General features: G+C 36.5%; 1 protein-coding gene across 3 annotated transcripts in view; it reads right to left on the bottom strand.

The window, feature by feature from the left end:
• Positions 1-6,495: 6,495 nt before the first annotated feature.
• Positions 6,496-9,725, bottom strand: part of hiw (MYC binding protein highwire) — a 116,200-nt gene continuing 112,970 nt past the window's right edge. For all 3 annotated transcript variants that reach the window (XM_089645845.1, XM_089645846.1, XM_089645847.1), the window contains exons 65-66: positions 9,007-9,207; positions 6,496-8,524 (exon numbers count right to left, since the gene is read on the bottom strand). In XM_089645845.1, coding sequence (XP_089501971.1) covers positions 8,135-8,524; positions 9,007-9,207 — 591 coding nt within the window. In that variant the 3' untranslated portion in view covers positions 6,496-8,134. The remainder of the gene's footprint in view (positions 8,525-9,006; positions 9,208-9,725) is intronic.

The raw sequence follows: 9,725 nt of genomic DNA, 5'->3' as shown, positions 1-9,725 counted from the left end.
GTCACATGAGAACGGGTCGCTTCTACGATTCGTTCTTAAGTTCAACAGCTCGGCTGTGGAACGAACTGCCGGCCTCTTTGTTTCCTCCCTCCTACAACATGGGACTCTTCAAGACCCATGTTCAATCCTTCCTCTCCACAAAAGACCCTCCAAACAGCATCCCCAAAGATGACATACACCCTGAGGGAAATCATTTTCTTCAGGGCCTCCTGTGTGGAGTTAATATAAAAAAAAATAAAAAAAAATGTCCGAATAGTCACTTTCGTCTTCCTCATCTCCTTTCCCTTCTAGTACCATCAGCGCCACAACATCTACCCCTACTGGAGAAGCCATAGTCTTATTAGCTCCAGACGGTTAGGTTAGGTTAGGTTAGGTTAGGTTGGGTTAGGTTAGGTTAGGTTAGGTTAGGTTAGGTTAGGTTAGGTTGGGTTAGGTTAGGTTGGAAAATTTTTGCGGTACTGCAATTAAATATATACAAAATAAACTTACTTTCGTGACTTTATTACCAATTTTTAAAAGTGTTTCGATGCTCATTTAAAATGGAGGTCTAGTACTATCTATTTCACATGTCTGTTTCACCTACGTCCCCACAGTACACTTCTGAAAATATGTTTTCTATTGACATAAGAAATTATAATTATTTTTTTAATTGAAAAGTTTCAGGAGTTATTGCTATCTATATGAGATTTCGAAAAACCACCACACCCTCTTTTCCCACCCCTAAAAGAATAATGTAAGAAGAAAATTACTGTCTACAACTGATTTAAAAAAAAACTTTTTATTAAGCCCGGGCAACGCCGGGGACTTCAGCTAGTTTTCTATATATTCTATTTGTAATGAATGAGTGCTTAATGATTAATTCCTGAGGCGAAGCTTAATGTCAAATCACTATTTTGATTAATCTTTATAACGAATTGGTGTACATTATGAATACAAAAATATGCTTTAGATAAATTGAAGGTTTTCCTATCGTTTCGCTTGAGTAGAATACAAATAAAAAAATAAATTACTCAATAAAAAATATAAATGTAAACTACTAAAAAATATATTTTTCCAACAGAAATGTATGAACGCATAAAGGAAACAATTTTTAAAAAATACAGTATTATAGCTAAGATTATCTGTGACAGTTTCACTTTCTTATAAAATTATTTACAAAATAAATACAAACCAGTTTTGTGGTTTAAATCGAACGTTTCTAGGCTCCGTTTGTCATGCGATTTTAATGCCTATTACCTACGATATAAGGTACATATACCAAAAATTTACATGTTTTAGGCTTGTAGCTTCCATTTAATTCTGACGCATCGTGGCTCGTAGGTATCGCCAAGGTCTTTAGGTGTGTTTACTGTTGTGCACACTTATGTGGTTAGTGTGCGTGTCACTCCATACTAAACTTGTTCATTCGATCAGTGAACTAACAACTTGAATAGTGATTAGCAAACTGTTCATTAGTAGTAGGCGTAAGACAAGCACCATCGTGCGGCGTGGCTTCCCGAAATCAAATGTGATTTCGGGAATCCCTACTGGCGATTGCTGGCACCCACATATATTATGTATGTATGTTGGTGTACATACTATTGCATAATGTTATTCTATTTTCCTTATAATTAGTGTAACTCGCTCACCAAGCACAATTACCAGTTCCTCATTTGGTGAGATTGCGATTATAAATATATTTTTTAACCATATGTAATTTTTATAACATCAATGTACTCACTTATATATATTAAATAAATAAAAAAATACTGAGTACAAATGTAAATGTGGTATAGGTACAGAAATATCACCGTTTGTCGTTGATTGAAATAAATAAATCATTGGTTGAAATGAAATGATCGAAATAATCGTCTTTAGTGGCTATATCTGATTACCAGGTATTTCCCAACTTTAATTTCCCCACAATTTAATCTCTCCTATCCCTTCAATTGGGGATTCCATAGTCCCACTACTCCCACTAGCTCCGAACGATTTGGCGCAGTTGGGACTCTAGTGAGAAATTCACACAAAAATAAAACAATTCGCTACATGTAACTACAGTGACTTATGTGGTTCAATAATGAAATATTTACAATGACAATTTTGAGCACTTACTCCGATACGATTAACGTGGAAAAGTGGAAAGTTTGGGAACATCCACTTGTTGAATGAAGCCTTTTTTGCAGTCTTACAACTAATTCTTATAATATTCCTCAACGCCTGTAGCACTATCGGTGCGCTGAGATGCATTTCTGAACTGGGTAACCAACAAAATATTGCTATGATTATCGGATTGGAGTTGTTTTTTTCTTTGTTTACCTGAAATGCTCAAACCAGACTAGAGTCGGCGCGAGCTATGATGAGCATATTGTACGCCATGTACGGTACGCGGCGAAGCGTGCCCGTGGCGTGCCGGCTGCGCGCGCGTGACGCGTGACTCGCGTGCGGGTGCAATCAAACTATGCGCTGACTTTTACCGTCGTGACTCGGTGCACTTCTACGCTACTTGGAGGGTAGTAGGTCAGAGCCAAGTCAGTCTACCCCGGGGTCCACGCAAAACCAGTACTAGTTATACGAAAAATAATCGTGTTTTATGTATTTGCATTTTTGCAAATGATTCGTAATGCATTTTTGTGCATAGATTTTCAAATGTGTGGTAAAATCATTTATGATCGTGAGAGAAATGTGGAGATCCGCAAAGGCTGATGTAAGCGTAATGAATAAGATTAAGAAAGGGACGCTTAAATGGTTTGGACATGTAGAGTGAATGAGTGAAGAAATGAGTGTAAGGAGAATATATGACACAAATGCGAATGGCAACAGAACCCAAGGACGCCCGAGGAAGACACAGCACGATCAAGTGAATCGGGTACTTGAGTCTGGCCCAAAGATATTAGAAGAACGAGATATGCTATGTTGGCCGCCGGACCGTAGGCGGAGTACTACCTAATTAGGGTACTTTGAATACTATCGGGACGTGTACGCACAGAAATCTGTTCTATGTATTGGTGCGGATACCTTAGAGTAAGCGAAGGTGTGCAGTAGTATTGGTGAACAAAACCGGCGACACTGGGCAAAACAATTCCACACAGTATGAACTGCTAATAGCACATCACGTTCTTCTAATATCTTTGGTCTGGCCATGTCAAGAGTCAGAATAATAAAAGAGTTTGTATGAAAGTGAATGAGGCAAGTGCCAAGACCGAGTTTTTTGGCGGTCCGTCCTCTCTGCCTACACCTGCGGGGAAACGGCGAGATGGTTAGTTAGTTAGTAATGTTCAAATTTGTGATTTTTGATTTTCTGTCCTATTTACTTTTGCCGGTGATTTTACTTGGTTGTCCGATGTTTCTTCAGAATTTCGGTATATCCAGAAGAAAACTTACGAAATCTAAAATTTAACAAAGATGAGCAAAAACCTTCCCGTCGCTTTACCGGGAACCAGTTTTTATCGTAGTACTTTAGACTTACTATATTTCGACATTGTTATGTGTTGTCAGTGTATATTTTGGCATTGATTGTGCTAAATCTGCACATTTCAGCATTTTGTTAGTGCACATAATACGATGTCTATGCCTCTAATAGCTCCTACGTGTTATAATTAATTATGTGATAATCGGTTTGTGTAGAATTTCTCCCATCAGTAGCAGTGATCTGGCACTGAAGTAAGGCGCGGTGAAACCCTGGGATCGCTCTCACCGGGCGGATTACTTCCAATTATTGCTATTGACAGATGCGGCAGTTTCCGACATTGAGAAAATAATGTTTAAATATTTTCTCAGGTGAGATATTTTAACTCACGGGTTTCTAATTACTTGCGCGGTAATATAATTCAGATACTGAGTTGCTGATTCAGTTTTTTTGTTTTTAAGAATACTGAGAATGTGTTTTACGGAAACAGTAATTTATTATTTTTATGACCTCAATAAAACAAAATTGACAAAAAAATCGAGCAACTTTAATACATGCTTTTTGTTGTTGTTGCGTGTGTAAATAAGTGCCGTAAAATAATCAAAACTGCCCGGAGTCAGAGGTAATATGGCATCCGCAATAGGAATATGTTGTGAGGCTAAAGGTGAAGGGTGAAGGTGGGGAAAGAGATGGTAAAGAGGAAGATGGGGAAGTACCCGGCTCTTGAGATCTGGTCACCAAATACGGCTAGAGCTATTTCAAGCAATGTTTCGATTCTGAAGTTCTTTTACCTAGGTGATACTGAAAGTATCTACTAATCTAAAATGTCCTTATCAAGGAATATCAGTTTTTTAATACATTTATGAATGTCGTTTTTGTAGTTTAAATAATTTTCAATGTTGTTTAAAAAGGGTCGAAATATAGCGAGGTACGTGTGACGTCATACATACCTCAGTTTTGTCAGTAAGCAGTAAGGGCACTCCCACACGGGTCAGTATGAAATCAACATGTCCCAAAATAAAGTAAAATTTTCAAATAAATTAATGATTTAATTATGTTTTAAAAACTTTCGCATAGGACCCGAAGCTCCGTGTTTCACAGACCTATTTGTATAATTTTAATAATTAATCTGGAAAAAATGGATAAATGAAAAACATTTTTTTTTTGGGCACTCATATATTTTCAATACAATAGATCACAGGTTATTAAAAAAAATAAATAAATTAATCACTCCACTGTAAAATAGATGTTACAAATAATTTGATAGTAACATTGAGTTTCATAATTTTTTATGTTTATTTCAAATCTCATCCGAATCCCATCCCAATAACAGTCTCTTCCTATGCTTATATTTATAGTTTAGGCTCAGTCGTATTTCTTTATCTTCTTTAAGAAATTTCGTAGCATTAGCTTAATATGAATTAACAAGAAATAATTCCAAATAATATCTCATGGGAAATAAAAAAATTAACCACCGTTTCTATAAAAACAACAATTTACAGGAAAATGAAGTAAGAAAAAGGCCAGTCTTAGGATTAACTCAACCCTTGAGAGGCCAGCGGCACGTTTGTATTGGCCTTATAGTTATAGATCAAATAGACAGACAATCCTGAATAAAATGAAATAAGCAAATAAAAAACCTGTGTTGAGTACAATATTGTTTCAATAATCTAACGGCAATAATGTTTTAGTCAATTTGAATAAAACAATGTTCTCTGCGCTCAGCCGAGGGGCAGACAAAGGGCATGGGGACTTCAATGGCGAATATAGTATCCTAAGGGACGGGTATACAAAAAACGGGTATATAAAATCCGGGGCCCGGCAAGATGGAAGCAAGACCTAGCAGGAGTTGGATTTCTCCACAGGCAAATACCAAATTGATTAGAATATTAAATAATGCTCTTAAAAAGGTACACACTTAATTCATCAAATGATTAATAGACACCAAAGAATTAGCAGTTTCAAGAACAGAATAATTGAAGAAACAATAATTCATGTTTCTTATTGATACAGTAAGTAAATGTTATATTATGTTATATGTATAACCTGCATAACTTCACATAAGCCAAGAATTACTCCAACCACCACCAACAATAGATTGTGTTTCGGAAATAATCTCTTATAGCTAAGAATGTTAAACCATACAATATTTCGTGCAACAGAAAATATCTTCATGTTGTAAGTGTTATTCTGCTACTTAAACTATTATCATTATTACAAAGGGTATACAGACGGATGATTACTTTGTATGCTTCGGTTCTGAAGGAGGCTGCCTCTACACATTTAGATTGTTTTAAATACAATTTATTGAGAGTTAAAACTATTTTATTAGATCATTTGCTGATGAAGAAATGTATGCAGTAGAAAAATTATGTGAATAGAAGGTAGTGACGAGAGCACAATGGGCTAATCAGACTTGGGAACACTGAACTAGAGTTTGATAGCCGGTGACGAGAGGATAGGGGAAGTGGGAGGGGGGATGCATACTCCTGACAAACTAGATAACAGGTGTTTAAATTTAAATCATACTTAGTTTAACTAAAAATGGCACATTGAATTTGTGCAAGAAAACAGTATTTTAACAGTTTAAAAAATACACAAAAATGTACATATAATTTTTGAGAAATGTTTCATCATTTCGTGTCAATAAACTTTGAATTCATTCACATTTCGAGGTACTTTTATTTTACAATGCAGAATATAGGAATATAGAATAATTAATATGTATAAAGGGTCCTAAAGCCGACCAGCTTTGGTTTGGAGGATGTGTCGATATCTTCAAGTCAGACGTAAAATCAGATCTTTAGGTGTGTTCGGTTGTCAGCTGGAAGAGTCACCCAACTACTGCCCAAACAAATCAGAATGTAAACAGCATTGTGGATGATTTAGCTTGTAAATTTACATTTAGTAGTAAACTTCGGAAACTCTTCATAGATAAATCGCAAATGAGCGGCTTAGATATATTATGGGCTAAGAATGCCAGAAGACCGAAGTCAAGGAAAAGTTGGACTTCACGACCAGGCAAAGTTGGGGAATGCAATTCTAGAGGCTGTGCAAAGATAGGATATACTGTAATGGACATGAGCCTTATCAATGCGATTAGTTACGGACCCGAATTGGACAAGGAAAAAAAATGAGATGTGATAATTAGTCATGTAACTATGCTATTATAGAAATTAAAATTTTTTGGTTTTACAATAAAGTAATAAGGAAGATGACTGCATTTTGTTATGTCCAGATTATTTTTCAACTGATAACAGGGAAAGCCTATCATTGCTGGCAAACCAAATAGTTTTAAAGTATTTTTTATTCAATTATTGGATAATATTAGTGTTTCTTAACCTTTCCCTTACTGTGCTAAAAAAATACACGCGTTACGGTGCTGTGTAGTCAATACACATCTCAAAATAAGCGATTTAATATCGGAAAAATATGAATATTCATAGCTAATTGATTATGTTTATTATATTTTATATCAAAAGTGATAATAATTGTAATTTAATTGCTGAAAACATGTAAAAACCATCGGCAGATGCTAAAAAAACGTGCGAGGGGTCCACATCTAACGACGGTTCGCGGCCAACTGCGGCCAACTGACTAGCGAGTAGCGGCGCAGCTGGCAGCTGGCACAAACACAGCTGTGCGGTCGTAGGTATCGATGGTCTAAATCAAAAACTACAACTGCAGAAGTGTGGATGTCTCATGTTACCGCATAGCAAATTAAAGCGGGACATCAATAGCGTATCATTTCCTCGCACACTCTTCGCGTATTTAGTATCACACGGTTGATTGTATTGGTGTATTTGTTCCCGATTTTTTAACAAAAAACTCTGATTTTTAATTGAATTTGAAAACTATGTAATATATTATTTTTTAATTCAGTGCATAAATGTATAACAGAGGAATACCTAAAATCTGAACCCAGAATTTATTATATTTATAGAGTTATTAAAGTAATTAGAAGCAATGTGTAGTAAATACACATCACAGATGAGGAAAGGTTAAACAAAAATTAGAAAATCAGAAAAAGATACGGCGTATCTATGTGCCCCGGCAAGGTAAGGGTCCTGGGTTAAATTCCTAGATGTGACCGTATCTTTTTCTGTTTCAAATTTTCTTTTAATAAAAAGACAAATAACTTTGTTTACATCACTTTATTTGTACACAATCAACATGTTTTGTGAACAATGTTCACTTCTTCAGGATCAAACGTATACTCGGAATCTGAAGAAGTGAACATTGTTCACGAAACATGTTGATTGCGTACAAATAAAGGGATGTAAACAAAGTTATTTGTATTTTTATTAAAATAAATAATGCCATCACAAAGTGAAAACCTTTCCGAAGAAGTTTTCTTCGAAAAATTAAAAAAAAAAAATCTAATTTTCGTTTAAGAATCGCTAATATTTTATTCAATAATTAAATATTACAATGTGAGGTTTTACTCAGTAAGTTATTCCAAAAAAAAAATGTTAACATGTAACTTGAATACCCGCTTCACTAGGTAATGTCCATTTTAACGTATAAAGTCGGACTGTCTGTATGCAAAACTTTCGATAATTCCAATTAGTTCGTCTGTAGGACCCTTAAAAAATAACAAAAAAGTTAATTGATGTACAGTGGAAATCATTTTGTGAAAGAAATGTTCAGTATCCCAATTCCCACTGCATCTAAATGCCTTGTATATTTGCCAAATAACTATTCGGAGTCCGATTTGGGTCTGCTGTGCTCAGCAGCGGCAATTCGCTAAAAGATGGTGGAATTGCGGCACACGCCACAGCCGAGTGCGTACTCCAGGCCGGTGGGGGGGTGCTGCACCCGCAGGGGGCAGTCGTCTTCCGTGCCCTCCAGCTGCGTGACCTTGGGGCCGCAGGGGCACTGAGGCAGCTCATCCAGGGGGATGCGGCGGATGCGCTGGAACTCGTCATGACATCCATTGCAAAAGTGTGTGTCTCCGAGGCAAAAGAATACAGCCACAGAGCAGCAGAAGCGGCACTTGTACTCGAGGAAGTCAATGCCATGGCGCAGACAGGACTTGGCCTGTGCGATATCAGAGCAGCCTCCACAGACCAGCTCCTCGGGGTTGTACTCGGATGGACCGTCGGCCTCGCACTGTGCCTCTCCTCCATAGTAGGCCTAAAGTTTCAATATTGTTTTAGGGTAATTTAAAAAAAAAAATTGACATTTCACAAGAGCGCCCCTGTCAAGGCATGGGAACTATGTAGCCACTTGGTTGGGCAGCATTGTGGGGCGAGTTAAGGTATATGCTGTAGGAAGGGATTTATTAATGCGGGTCTTGAAGAGGCCCAGATTATATGAAGGAGAGACAACAGAATATTACAAATATAAAAACAGTGTATTACTCGTAAGAAGTAAATCTGAAGAGAATTGATTGTGGAATCGAGGGTTTAATGACAAAAAACATTTTCCACAAAAAATACATACCATTAGGTAATTCGAGGGGCTTAAAGACATACCATTAATTATAATTCTTATGTTTTTGTGTAGATGACGTTGTTTGACATTAAGCCCTCGATAAATTATATATTTAATCCTTAAATATAACAAATATTCAATAGTTTTGGCGTACAAAACTTAAATTGAAATTGTTGCTTTACCTTTTTGCACTTGAAGCACACATAGTAAGCATATTTATCCATGGCGTAGTCCGAGGCCTTGTTGTTGTAGCGCACGGTGATAATGGCCGCCTCACTCTGGCCTTCGTACTCTAGCCGGGTCAGTGCCTTGCGCCGCACCTCGGCCTGCAAGTCCCGGATTGGCAGCAGCAGGTCGTCCAGCGCCGGGTGCTCCATGTCGTCCTGCATGCGAGACATTATATTGTACATCACCACAGATGTTATCCAAAGTATGAAAACATAATAAAATCGGTTTAAAAAAATGCATAGGCTATTATCTTTCAAATGTGGACTGCATGACCATCTTAAATCAAACGTCGTGAATACTTCAAGATTAATACACTTAAAATTAGAAGGCAATTGACTGACCTAATATGTTTAACAATATTGAAATAAATGTCCATAATTCCCATTGTTTAAGACACCATAGCATTTTTCACCTGAATACATTCAAAAATAATATTGCCTATATTAGCCCTCTGACCCAAATGTGTCGACTCTATAATAAGATTGAGTGTGATATTTTATATGATTTAGATATAGATATTATATCGATATTTTCGTCAATAATCTGTACAGATTCTAAATGTTCTGCTGTTGCTAAATAATATGTTTAGATAATAATAAATTATATTATGTATCACTGTAACTCTCGTGTCTCTTGTCTCTTCTAGTATTATCTGTCATTTTACTGAGCTTGT

The sequence above is a fragment of the Hesperophylax consimilis genome, chromosome 23 (assembly GCF_061612785.1).
Source record: "Hesperophylax consimilis isolate HC1 chromosome 23, BYU_Hcon_1.0, whole genome shotgun sequence".
In the NCBI taxonomy this organism is placed as follows: Eukaryota; Metazoa; Arthropoda; class Insecta; order Trichoptera; family Limnephilidae; genus Hesperophylax; species Hesperophylax consimilis.
Note: the sequence above shows the minus strand (reverse complement) of the source record. Positions and strands in the feature narration are given on the sequence as shown.